Source organism: Chiloscyllium plagiosum, unplaced genomic scaffold, assembly GCF_037043375.1.
Source record: "Chiloscyllium plagiosum isolate Xiang-an unplaced genomic scaffold, Cpla_swu_hap1 HiC_scaffold_1, whole genome shotgun sequence".
Classification (NCBI taxonomy): Eukaryota; Metazoa; Chordata; class Chondrichthyes; order Orectolobiformes; family Hemiscylliidae; genus Chiloscyllium; species Chiloscyllium plagiosum.
The window spans coordinates 22,474,281-22,488,898 of NW_028270139.1; the positions used below are offsets into that span (position 1 = coordinate 22,474,281).

Sequence of the window (14,618 nt, forward strand, 5' to 3'; positions counted from 1 at the left end):
TTTGATCTCTTTAACCCTAAGAACATATATATATATATATATATATATATTATGTATCATATATCTTATTCTCAAAACAGTTCAATGTTTTAGCCTCAACCGATTTCTGTGGCTGAGAATTCCATAGGCTCACCACTCCCAGGTGAAAAAACGTCTTCTTACTTCAGTCCTAAGTGGCCCATCCCACATCCTTAGCCTGTGACACTGGGCTCTGGATTCCCTAGTCATCAGGAACAATTACCATGTCTAGTCCTGTTAAGAGTTTTATAGGTTTCTATGAAATTCCCTCCTCACTCTTCTAAACTCCAGTGAATAAAACCCTAACTGATCCAATCTCTCTTCATGCGTCAGTCCTGCCATCCCAGGAATCATCTTGTGTGAGTCAGTAAAAACAAGCAAAACCCCATGTATTCACATCTGCATAATGTCAGCGCGCACTCATTCTCAGACTAGCTGTGAAGCACACAAAGCCCACAAATTGAATGCTACATATTGAAACATTTAGTACATGAAATTGACCCAGTTAAAAGATTGGGTTCAGCTTTACTGCTGCCCTATATACAAAAGAACAGTCTACTGTTCTCTGAATCCAACCCATTTGTGAAAAAAAAGTCCTTTAGCGACTGCTTCAACTAAACCACAGTTGAGATTTTCAATTAAACTGATGCCAAGGAGTTAATTTACCTCCTGCAGGACATGGTTAAGATTTCTAGAGTAGCTGTGCCTGCTCATTTGTCTCTGCCACTTCCACTGTTTACTGCCTGAAATGACAAAAGGCTCATACAGTATCCTGTCTTAAGGACATAAAGAACACTCATTCATGAGGCAGAATGTTAAAATTTAAGCTTCACATCTCAGAAAGGAAAGAAAAATAAAATGATCATAATGTTGGAGTTGTGGTAAATATTAATAATTTTAATCGTACTTTAAATGGGAGAGCTGGGGAAGGAGCAGAGGAATTTGGATGGTAAGGGTTTACAGAATCTTAAAAGCGGCATCAAAATTGCATGCAAGCTTTCCAAAGCTTTCCATAGTATTAAGCGTTTTAAAATTTTAAAAGGTTGTTTTTGGGTAAGAGGTGTGAAATTAGAAAATTGAGAAAATTACTATAATTTTTCAAGAACTCCATAGCAAAATCATAATGCTGCTTGTATTTGCAATCTATGGATCTAATGTGGAAGCTAAAATAATGGATGCAGCATCAATTCACCAATGTGCTACCTGGTGCAGAAACTCAGCTATAAAATTAGAGGACAGTTGAGACAATGGAGTGTTTAAAATTGTGGACTGAGAGTACAATCAGTTTTCAGTGATTAAGAGGTCAGGAATATAGACGTGGCTTTGGAGAAAAGGTTTCCTGACTTGGATCACAAATGAATGCAATCATTGTGACTTGGACACAAAAGACTCCCTATTCTCCTTCATCTAGGAGGCCTTGTGGCAATGTCCCTCCAACCTGCATGGGGGTGAGTACAGTAGTGTGGCAATCTGGAATGTACTGTTGACAAAACAATAGGCATTCCCTATAAAGTGCAGCATGCAGGGCAACAAACAGACAATGCAGTGAAGAAAAATGAGAGGCAGTTTTGTGCATGCCTTCTCCTGACAAATCCCCGGAACCACTTAAGCATAGTGAGTGGACAAAGGGTTAACAAGCTTAATTACAATTAGACTCCCCAATCCATGTCTCTGGACAGAATGGATTTGAAAACTGTCTCATACCCTGTCTCCCCCCCCCCCCATCTTAGCATTTAAGAATGAGTACTGTGTGTCCGTAGAGTAAAGGGAGGCAAAAGACATCTCCAGGGTCTGGAGTCTGGGATTGCTGCAGGCAACAGTGCTCAGGAGCATGGTGTCAAGTCAGGTAAGGAGCACAGAACTATCATTTCACAAAACTAACAGAATTTGGTGGGGAGTTCTAATCAGAGACCAGAGAGAAGTTTGCTAATATGCAGGAGGTGGTACAGTCTGCATAGTACACTCTGCTATTGGTTCATTTCTCTGCATTAAGTTTATGCTGTAAAACTAGGTATCATTCCAAGATTCACACTTTATGCTGGCTCGAGGGACAGAAATGGAATAGTTGATTTGCTGCATTTTGCTTGAACTAATTATGGGAGCATGACTAAGATTACCATCAATGTTTTGAAATTTTTGGGAATTCTTACTCTTCCATTACTGCTCAGTTTGAGACTGAAATACAAGTCGTGCAGATCTTGCTGTCTAGTAGTTCCTCCCTAAACCCTTTCTGTATCCTATCGCTCTTTCTTCCTTCAAACCATCTTTGAAACCCACCTCCCTAATTAAACTTCCTGATTAAGTTACCCCACCTAACTGCTCCTTTTCCTTTTATCTATGGTATCTGAACACACTAAAATTGTTTTTAATACCCCAAGCAAAGGCTTTAATTCGCCAATAACATTGTGTCGTGCCTGCTGAAAGTGTGATGGCACAACTGCATCAGACGTTATACCACCTCGGTGGTTCAGAGATTTTCAGTTTGTCACTATATCAACCACAATGTCGGAGCAAATTATTGCAGGTGCTGGAATCTATATTGAAAACAAAAGATGCTGGAGATCACAGCGGTCAGGCAGCATCCGTGGAGAGAGTGCAAGCAAACGTTTCGAGACTGGATGACTCTTCGTCAGAGCTTAGAGTCATCTAGACTTGAAACATTAGCTGGTTTTCTCTCCATGGATGCTGCCAGGCCTGCTGTGATCTCCATCATTGTTTTCGCTATATCACATCACAGTTACTCAGGAGAAATTCTGAAAGGTTTCCAGTGACTGTGAAGCTGAACCTGCACAATAGAAGGAGTTAGAGAAAATGTTACTTCAGTTGTTAACACTTGAATAGTCAAGTTGTCGGCACGGTGGGCGGCACGGTGGCACAGTGGTTAGCACTGCTGCCTCGCAGCGCCAGAGACCCGGGTTCAATTCCCGCCTCAGGCGACTGACTGTGTGGAGTTTGCACGTTCTCCCCGTGTCGGCGTGGGTTTCCTCCGGGTGCTCCGGTTTCCTCCCACAGTCCAAAGATGTGCCGGGTCAGGTGAATTGGCCATGCTAAATTGCCCGTAGTGTTAGGTAAGGGGCAAATGTAGGGGTATGGGTGGGTTGCGCTTCGGCGGGTCGGTGTGGACTTGTTGGGCCGAAGGGCCTGTTTCCACACTGTAATCTAATCTAATCTTGTCAGGGTATTTCATTAGAAGATACTATACAACAAAAAGTGGGACTCTTAATCTGAGTCCTTCTGTGGTCCGGTTATTTGCATTGCTAGAAGTACTGCATACTACTGTAATACAAACCAGCTCCTTTGATGTTAACAGCACTCAAAAATGCAGTCATAAATATTTTAAATCCGGAGGAGCCCTCATAATGCATCTAGCCATGAGGTGACTGGTCAAAGTTTAACAATGCACAATGACGATAGAGAATTGTCAGCATTGCAACAACTGATCCCTCTCGCCCGGCCAATATCTCCAATCTCCAGAACATCTCAGAAACCCTGGACCAGGACAGATCCCAGCCGAAGAATCCTATCCCCTAATTTTGAAACTATGCAATTCTTTTTTGTGGATCTTGTTAAAATTTAATTATTGCATGCAGTACTGCAACAAAGATTTAAGAACATATACATGTATTTCATAAAGGATTTCAAAATTAATTAATTGATTCTTTTTCTTAAAAGAAGTGCCCATTTTGAATTCAACCTTTTGAGTTTTGTAGAAATTAATCTAAAAAATGCTTTTACATTAGTTTAGAACAGAAAAGGGAATGATGAACAAAGTTTCCATTATTTTGATGAAAATTAGTTAAGACCTAACTAAAAAAATCAGGTGTAGCTGCTGCTGATTAGGTCCTGACCTCATGTTACATTGCATTAACTTAAATAATGTTCATTAACCTTTTCACATATTGTTAAAAAGCATGCTTCCTTTAAAGTAGCGACTGAAAACATTGTATGTTTAGTTACTTGAACGAATTACCTGTTTACCAATAAATTTTGCTTCTACTATAACGTTGAAAGACATGTAAACAAATAACAATTTCTATTTATGTCCTGCCCTTAACATTGTAAAATGTCCCAGCCCACTTCACAGGAACATTTGTGAACTTTGATGAAAAGCCGCATATGGAGACTTTAGCCAGATGAACAAAGGTTTGGTCAAAGAGATACATTTCCAGAAACTTTTAAAGGGAAGAAAGTGAAGTCAAGAGCCAAAGAAATGTAGAGAGGAACTCGAAAGATTAAGGCTTATACACCCAAAGGCACTGGTATCAATGCTGGAGCAGTTAAAAATCAGGGATCTTCAAGAAGTCAGAATTATAAAAGCACAAATACCTGAAGGTTTCAGTCTGGAGGATGTTTCAGATATGGAGAGGAGGCTCCACTGATTCAAAAATGAGGATGTGATTTTCTTTGAAGTATAGGTGTTTCTTAGCTGAGAGCCACTGTAGGTCAGGGACCAGAGGGGCAATGGGAAAAAGACTTGGTGCAAATATGGGCAAAAGTAGTACAGTTTAAGATGGCCAGGTGCTTGAAGATGAATATGCAAAGCTGGTCAGGAAAGCTGGAAATATTCAGGTGTGGAAGTAACAAAGACAGAGATGAAGACATTTCAGTAGCAGATTTGCAGAAATACAGGTGGAGTTGGGAGATGAAACAGAAATGGAAATGGGTGACCATAGTGATGGCACACAGTGACACCAAGATTGTGAACAATTTGATTCAACCTCAATCAACTGCCAAAGGACAGAGACTGATGCAGGGAATAGGGAATGATCTTTGTAACAGGAATAAATGACAATGGCTTTAGTCTTTCCCATATAATCAATGTTGCACACGCAATCTGACGGTTTAGAGACTTATTGGAGACTCAAGAAAGTCAATGGAGGTCCAGCTAGTAAAATAACTACACAGAGGCCAGTGTCCCATCATCAAGTCACTCTTCATTTACATGTGGAAAGTCCTTGACACTGATCCAGCTCTGTCAGAGACAGCTCTGAGTGAACAGAACCTCTGACACTCCTATATCTGTCATTTATATCTGTCAGCCAGGGCTCCCTGATTAACAGCACCAATCAGGGAACTCGTATTCTATGAGGTCCACCTGGCTGACTTTGTTACAATCACTACTCACAATATTGTAATTTTTGTTTAGTTTACATTTTATTTAATAGTAAAGTTACAATTAATACTTACCCTTCATTAGTAAGTGCACACTTACACCTTTCTTAGAGCTTTCTAGCTTCTGGAAGCTGTTTTTTCTGTACTCCGCATTGAATTAACACACCAGAACAAAAGCAAATTGCCTCCAAGTAAGAAACTAATATTTTTGCCGACTTTGTTGAATCTCACTCTTTAATGTCGAACCAACATGACACTACTTTAAAAAAAGTAATTTTAACAAAATATTGCAAGGGTTCTGAGTTTGTGACGTACACCAAGTGGATATTGTTAAGTGCCTTATTTGATTGTCAGGACATTTATATAGAATATGGTGTTGTCATTTACTTCCCAAACAAAACTGATGCAAGGTTAATTCACCACTAAACAGGTTATCACCCCTTATTAATGTAAACACTCTGAAACAGCTCGATTAGAAAGCAAAGTCACAAATTATTTTATTCACTCAGGATGTGGGCATTTCTGGCTAGGCCAGCATTTATTGCCCATCCCTAATTGCCTAATTAAGAGTCACCAAATTGTTGTAGGTCTGGAGTCATATGTAGATCAGACAAAGACAACAGAGTTCTTCCTTAAAGGACATTAGTGAACCAAATGCTTTTCTTCCCAATAGTTAACGATGTTTTCATAGTTATCATTTGACCTTTAATTCCAGATCCCTTCGTGAAATCAAATTCCACCATCTGCCATGATGGGATATGAAACTAGGTCCCCAGAATGTTAGCGGAGTTTCTGGACTAATAGTCTAGCGATAATACCACTCGGACATCACCTTCTCACATGAACTAAGTTATAGATTAAAGTCGCATCAATATTTGACTTGAGTTTCAAAACTATATATTCACCTGCAGCTCAGACTTCCTCCTCCAAGAGTTGAGATTACTTTCTCGGCCCATGACCAGTCCTTGCTGGCGTGGAATAAAGCAATAGATGAAAGACTTTGGAATCACCTTGGGATATCTATTTTTGCATGAAAATAGTATGGTGCTGCGGAATTTGGGTAGAGATACAGGCTACAATCTGTGTTCCATGATAGTCTATGGGTTTCTCTGGTGTCAGTAAACAGTAACTCAATATGGTCATTAATCACTGGCCACTTTGCTTCTTGGAGTCATAGAGATGTACAGCACGGAAACAGACCCTTCAGTCCAACCCGTCCATGCCGACCAGATATCCCAACCCAATCTAATCCCACCTGTCAGCACCTGGCCCAATTCCCTCCAAACCCTTCCTATTCATATACCCATCCAAATGCCTGTTAAATGTTCCAATTGTACCAGCCTCCAACATTTCCTCTGGCAGCTCATTCATTACACATACCACCCACTGCGTGAAAAAGTTGCCCCTTAGGTCTCTTTTATATCTTTCCCCTCTCATCCTAAACCTATGCCCTCTAGTTCTAGACTTCCCAACCCCAGGGAAGAGACTTTGTCTATTTATCCTATCCATGCCCCTCATGATTTTATAAACCTCTATAAGGTCACCCTTCAGCCTTTGATGCTGCAGGGAAAACAGCCCCAGCCTATTCAACCTCTCCCTATAGTTCAAATCCTCTAACCCTGGTGTCTGTCAAATAATGGTAAAGCTATGGATTACCACAAATTGAAGGAATTGTGGCTATTTCTATGGTATTCACTTGCATGATTCAATTCTTTCAACCCTATATATCTTTTTCTATTCTCCTAATGCAAAAAAACCTGCTGCTTGGAGTCTGGACAGGTCCATGCGGATGAATGGGTCTCTCTATATATTTTAAAACGGCTTCTGAATAAGAAACAGAAAAATACTGCTGCTGTCTTTCTATTATGTGTTCTTGCTGACAAAAAAAAATTCTGATCACTTGTTGGATGAGTTATTGTATGAAAGATAGTTCTGAAAATTATATTCAAGTATGTCTTGGGAAGCCCAATCAGTATTATGTAATGTTGTGATTATAGCCAAAGACAAAATGGTATCTCCAATGTAACTTTTCTGCACTTTTAATTTCAGGAAACAGCATACTTGATTCTGAGATGAACAAGGAAAGTCACTTCAGATGTGAGCAAGTGTCACATGCAATTATCACAACTTTCTCCCTAGTGTAAATGTCGAAGGAATTTGCAAGTTAAAAATGAGTTTCCTATCTGGGAAGCAGTAAACAGATTGTTCTGGGAAAAGGCAATGCACTGGAATACACAATGCACAAGAAAGTCCCAAAGGCAATTCAGAAATAACGAAAACAAATTATGACGCAATGATAATCACTGTAAGAAGCAGAAATTCTAACAAGCTATCAAATTCTAACATTGAAAATTCTCTCCAAGCAAGGAACACTAAAGGGATTATCAAGTGAGAAAACACAAGTGGTTGACTTGTGTGGAACAAATTTTCATTTGTATGGCTTTTAGGAATCTCTTCTAGATTATTTAAAGGCCTCCCTTCGATTTCTATAAGATACAGAGGGAGTATTGCATTCTCAGGTGTGCTGTCTTTCAGCTAGATGCTAAACCAATTCCCCATCTGCCTACCCAGAACACTATTTCACCATGAACCTGGGAGGTAGTTCCAGCATCCTGGCCAACACTGATGATCAACACCACGAAACATAAAGTTACCTGGCCATTATCAGGTTACAGTTTCTGGGAATCTACTGTTTCCTACATTAGAAGAGTGGCTAATCTTCAGAAAAGATACTTAATTGGTTTTAAAGCTGTTGGCGATTGTAAATTTGCAATTTTGTTTTGGTAGAATTGAAATGTAGGCAGTTAAACTAAACCTGGATAGAAACTTAGTTAGAGCCCACTCACTATGCTGCCTGCAATTCTACTTGACATGTTAGAAAGGAGGTACAGAGAAGATTTACAAGGGTTACATCAGAAATGCAAATGCATTCATGTCAGAAAGGGTCAGATCAGCTGGCTCTATCCTCTCAAAAACACTGGAGAGACCGATTAGAGGTCATGAAAATGGTGAAAGGTTTCATAGTGTGGATACAGAGAGAATGTTTCCTTTTGTGAGGAACAGCATGTCATCAATATAAGATAGTCATCAGGAATTGCAGTCACCCAATGAGTGATGAGAATGTGGATCTCACTATCACAGAGAGCATTTGAAGTGAATAGTACAGCGGACTTCAGTAAGGTGTTTGATAATTTTCCACACGGTTAGCTATTGCACAAAATAAGGGATCTTGGAATTGAAGGTGATTTAGTATTTGGATCAAAAATTAGCTAGCTGAAAGAAGACAGAGGGTGGTGGTTGATGGGAAATGTTCATCCTGGAGCTCAGTTACTAGTGGTGTGTCGCAAGGCTCTGTTTTGGGGCCCTGCTGTTTGTCATGTATATAAATGATCTGGATGTGGGCATAGAAGGATGGGTTAGTAAATTTGTAGATGACACTAAGGTAGGCAGAGTTGTAGACAGTGCTGAAGGATGTTGTGGGTTACAGAGGGACGTAGATAAGATGCAGAGCTGGGCTGAGAAGTGGCAAATGGAGTTTAATGCAGAAACGTGTGAGGTTTCGGAAGAAGTAACAGGAATGCAGAGTACTCGGCTAAAGGTAAAATTATTGGCAGTGTGGATGAACAGAGATATCTCAGTGTCCAGGTGCATAAATCCCTGAAAGCTGCCACCCAGGTTGATAGGATTGTTAAGAAGGCATATGGTGTGCTGGTGCTTATTGGTAGGGGGATTGAGATTCGGAGCCATGAGGTCATGCTTCAGCTGGACAAGACATTGGTAAGGCCACACCTGGAGTATTGTGTGCAGTTCCGGTCACCACATTATAGGAGGATGTGGAAGTTTTGGAAAGGGCTCAGAGGAGATTTACTAGGATGTTGCCTGGTATGGAAGGAAGATCTTATGAAAAAAGGTTGAGGCTGTTTTCGTTGGAGAGAAGAAGGTTAAGAAGTGACTTAATCGAGATGTGCAAGATAATCAGAGGGTTAGATAGGGTGGACAGTGAGAGCCTTTTTCCTCGGATGGTGAAGGCTAAAATGAGGGGAAATAGTTTTAAATTGAGGGGTGATAGATTTAGGATAGATATCAGGGGTAGTTTCTTTACTCAGAGAGTAGTAGGGGTGTGGAGCGGCCTGCCTGCAAATGTAGTAGACTTGCCGACGTTAAGGGCATTTAAATGGGCATTGGAAATACATATGGATAATAATAAAATGGTGTAGGTTAGATGGGTATCAGATTAATTTTGCAGGCTGGTGCAACATCGAAGGCCAAAGGGCCTGTACTGCACTGTATCGTTCTATGTTCTATGTAAGGAGACTTTAGACAAGCATATTGAAGCTACAATAAAGCTTGGGGCAGCTGCTGCAATTGGGAAGGACCACCATCTATCGTCTTTCTGCCAAAATACAACAAGGGTCTGTTAAGCTCTGAGGCCCCCTTGTTACCTTAATGGGAATGTAAATAGCTTTCTTTCATAACTAGAAAATGCCTTTGTTTGCAACAGGATGAGGAATGTCAAATTCTACAGTACATTTTTCTGCAAAGTTTCTGCTTTGAACCTTTGTACGTACTTACTGATAATTTATGAATGAAGTATATTTTTGCAATAAAAGAGTTGAAGTTGCAATAATTGATTTAGATGAAGAACGATAGAGGAAGCTGAAACAGAGCATAAATACCTCCATAGAGTGAGTGGTTGGACCGAGTGCTTGTATTGTATGCTACATATATGTATCTCCTAGGTAATAGTTGTTGAATTCAGAGCCTGTGATTGTGCTGCTTCAGCATAATGCTTGATTTCAATAAAGTGAGCTCCAGATTATTGCTAGATCAGAGGTTGGCTGGAGGCATTGCATTGATATCAATATCCTGTTCTGGGGATGGTCATGTTACAAAACTGTACTTTATTCAAACTGGATAAATGCGAGGTATTGCATGTTGGTTAAAAAAAGGTAGGATTTATACAATTAAGGTAGGCCTTTGGGCAGTGTTGTAGAACAGAGAAACCTAAGGGTTCAGGTACATAATTCTTTGTAGTTTGTGTCACATACAGACAAAGTGGTTAAAAAGATGGATAGCACACTTGCCTTCATTGCTCAGTCCTTTGAATATAGGAATTGGAAACTTATGTTGAGATTTTATGTTGTGAAGTATTGTGTACAGTTCTAGTCGCCCAGTTATAGGAAGGATATTATCAATCTGGAGAGGGGTCAGAAGAGATTTACTAGGATGTTGCTGGGTATGGAAGGATTGAGTTACAAAGAAAGGCTGGATAGGCTGGAAGATGTTTCACTGGCGCGTAGGAGATTGACAGGTGACCTTAAAGAGGTTTATAAAAATGAGGGGTATAGATAATATTAGTGGTAGGTATCTTTTCCCTAGGATGGGGGATTTCAAGACTAGGGGCACATTAGGGTGAGGAAGAGAGATTTTAAAAAAGGCATGAGGGACATTTTGTTTTAAAGAGGGTGGTTTAAGTTTGCAATGAACTTCCTTAGGAAGTGGTGGATGTGCATAAATATAAGTTCATGAATAGGAAAAGTTTGGAGGGATATGGGTCAGGAGTAGACAGGTGGGACGAGTTTAGTTTGGGATTATGGTTGGCATGGACTGGTTGGACCGAAGGGTCTGTTTCCGTGCTGTGTGACTCTTTATTCCTCTGGGGTTATGAGAAAATGGAACAGACCCATTCAACAGACGCTTTTATTCAACAGAAGAGCAGAGTTAAAACTTGACGGACGGGTCAGGTAACACAGAAACGTGGAAAACGAGGGCAGGAGAATCGCGTTCATTGTGGTTTCAGCTCAATACCGCTTTCTCCCAATCGGATACAATCTCCACCAGAATCCCACGGCACGCTGTGTACTTAAAGGTCGAATCGATTATTTTTATTTCTCTCTATTTCCCTACCATGACCGATTCCGAACAATTCAAGTCTTGTTTCTGAAGGATCAACAGCGATCACCAACACGGTCGCTTAACGCAGCTAATCGCTGGAAGTTATTTTGCAAACCACTGGCTGGGCTCAATTATCTGCTCTGGCAAGTTGTGTGCTTTGCTGGAAAACAACGTGTACTCACGTGAGAGGACTGCAGACCCGCCGCTGATGTTGTTACTCGCCTTCTCCAATGCCTTTGCTAGTTCCTGTTGCAGGGTCTAGTGTCCAAAGCGAGCCCGAGACCATGTGCTTGCACTGGCCTGAGTCCCTGCTGCTGGTCTTTCAGGGAAAAGATAGAAGACCGGGCAGTTCTGGTCTGTTACTAATCATGAGAACATCCCAGGGTACTTTTAGAAGCCATTTATTTTAAGGGTTTGGATTTAAATCCAAAGCATTTGCAAATCATTAAATATTATTTGAAGAGCGAGTCCGGAGTTAACTGCAGAGAGAATACGCAGTTATTGATTCCCTGAGCCACAAACTCTGAATAGGCAAACCATCTGAATTGATGTTAAAAACAAAACGACAGGCACAGATGGAAATAAAGTAGGCTGAAGGGGTTAGTAAGATTGCAGAAAATGAAAATGCATTTTATATTAAAAAGAGGCTCCGTAAAGGCTAACGCCTCAGGCAGGGTGTACTGGAAACTGTACCTTGTCGGTCTGGATGCTGACTGCAGTGCCGTATCTACAGTGAGTGACAAAATGTTCACAGTTGTTCCACAGCAGGCTGTACTCTGTGCTTCCCACCAGTTTCTCTGCTCTCCTCGCTACCTCTTCCCCGGGAAGCACGGGGTTCTTGCACACCGAGTCCATATGGTTCACCAGGACAATGGCTCCATAAGCAAAATCCTCCACCGAGTCCACCCGGATACTCGCCATCCTGCAGATAACGCCCAGGACCAGGCGCTGGTTGGTCACCACCTCCCGGATCAGCTTCTGGTCATCGGTTAACAAGGGCAGGATGTCGGGCATCAGGTGAGCCACCTTCTCTCCTCCCAGATAAATCCCATAGTGCGTGAAGAGAGTGCGGGATACCTCCAGCAAGTCACCCCGCTTCAGGGAGGAGGGCTCGCACCAGTTAGCGTAACTGTCCCGGTCAGAGGCCATTCCCCCTCTCTCTCTCTCTGTCCCCTCAGTCTCTGCTCTGAGTGCTCACACGCTGGGTACTCCCCCAGCCCCAGCCACCCAGTCCCTGACCGCGCACACACACAACTCCCTGACAGTCCCTGCCTTTCCCTCACTCTCTGCGCTCTCTCTCTCAGTTCCATCCTCCCCGTATCATTTATACCCACCGCCTCTGACATGGTACTCACCAAACCACAGAAGCTGATTGGTTAAGGCTGGAATATTAGTGCTCCTCACAGAGAAGGAGAACGACACGAAGAAATGATTTGGAGATGCCGGTGTTGGACTGGGGTGTACAAAGTTAAAAATCACACAGCACCAGGTTATAGTCCAACAGGTTTAATTGGAAGCACACTAGCTTTCGGAGCGACGCTCCTTCATCAAGTGATAGTGGAGGGCTCGATCGTAACACAGAAAGAAAATCCAACCCCAAATACACACACACACTTTCTCCTTTTCATACACACAAAGACACACACACACAATCCATACACACACGCTCTCTCACACAAAAACACGCACATACATTCATACACACACACTCACTCACTCTTCCTCTCTCTCACACACACATACAGGATCCATACACACACTCTCTCACACAACACATACACTCTCACATACAAACACAATCCACACACGTACAGAATCCATAAACGCACACACTCCCTCACACATACACACACACTCTCACACATAATCTACACAGTCTCTCATACACGCACAGAATCCACACATGCACAGGATCCACACACACACACACAATCAACACATGATCCACAGACATATACACTCAACACATAATCCACACACACATATACACACAACACATAATCCACAAGCACTAAACACACACACACAAGGACAGTAAATCGAGAGAGGTGTCAGACAATGTATCCACAGAAAGAGGAGGAATGAGAGAAAGAGAATCCACAGTGAGAGAGTTGCCCCACAGAGAGAGAATGTGAGAGGGAATCCAACCAGAGAGCAACAGAGGAGCAGTTTACTCACAGGCACAGCGTGAAAGTGAAAGATGGAGAGTATCCACTGAGAGAGCATGGAGAGAGGGAGAGAGAGAAATCCACCCACAGTGGGAGAAAGACAGAGAAATTCCACTACAGAGATAGTGAGAGAAACAAAAAGAGATGCCACCCATGTAGAGGAGGTGATGGCCGAGTGGTATTGTCACTTGACTCATAATCCAGGGAAAGGTCTGGCACACCTGGGTTTGGACTCCAGCATAGCAGATGGTGGAATTTTAATTCAACTAATACGTCTGGAATTAAAAGTCATGAAAGATCATGAAACCATTATTGATTGTGTAAAAACCACATCCCTTTAGGGAAGGAAATCTGCTATCCTTCTTGATCTGGCCCATGTGTGAATCCTGACCCACAACAATATGGTTGACTCTTAACTGCCTTTGAAGTAACCCAGCAGGCAGCACAGTGGAAACAATCACTGGGAAGTGTCAAAAAAGGAATGAAACCAGGCAAGCCACTTGACATTGACCTAGACACCAGAAAGGCCAAAGGCAGAAACAGTCCCTTTGACCAGGGGCACAGTGGTTAGCACTACTACCTCACAACAACAGGGTTCAATTCTAGCCTTGGGCAAATGTCTGTGTGGAGTTTTCACATTCTCTCTATGTCTGATTTGATTTATTATTGTCACATGTACTGAATTATAGTGAAAATTATTGTTTTGCATGCTATTCAGGCAAATCATAAGTACAGCAGGGCAACAGAACAGAATGCAAAATATACTTTTACAGCTGTAGAGAAGGTGCAGAGAAGAATCAAATCCAATATGAAAGGTCTGTTCATACATCTGATAACAGCAGGGAAGAAGTTGTTCATGAATCTGTTGGCACATGTTTTCAAACTTCTGTATCTTCTGCCCGATGGAAGAGAGGTCAGTTCAGCTATAAAGCGTGTTCCTTCAATGCAAATTGGCTTTAACACAATTGCAGAATGTAGACCATTATTTACAGAATACGAACTTTCTTTACCTGTATTGGTTATAACACCATTCCAGCTCCATTATTTAAATTGTGCAGCTATTACATGATTTTCTTATAAGGCAAGCACAGAACTATTGTATTATATCAGAATCGACTGTATAACCGGGGTGGGAGGTGTCTTTGATTATGTTGGCTGTTTTCCTGAGGCAGTGAGTCATGTAGACAAAGTCAATGGATATAAGGCTGGTTTGTGATTCTCTGTAATTTCTTGCAGTCTAGGTCAGAACAGCTGCGATACAAATCTGCGTGGGTTTCCTCCAGGCACTCCAGTTTCCTCCCACAGTCCAAACATGTGCAACTTAGGTGGGTTAGCCTATCAGTGCTCCACTATGTTGAACAACAGTTGGAGGAAGCACTGAGGGTGGAAGGGTGAAGAAAGTACTTTGATTGGGTGAATTCAATG

General features: G+C 41.7%; 1 protein-coding gene across 1 annotated transcript in view; it reads right to left on the reverse strand.

The window, feature by feature from the left end:
• Nucleotides 1-12,299, reverse strand: part of LOC122553730 (lecithin retinol acyltransferase-like) — a 31,002-nt gene extending 18,703 nt beyond the window's left edge. The window contains exon 1 of the mRNA XM_043697997.2: nucleotides 11,719-12,299. Coding sequence (XP_043553932.1) covers nucleotides 11,719-12,174 — 456 coding nt within the window. The 5' untranslated portion in view covers nucleotides 12,175-12,299. The remainder of the gene's footprint in view (nucleotides 1-11,718) is intronic.
• Between the last annotated feature and the right edge of the window lie 2,319 nt (nucleotides 12,300-14,618).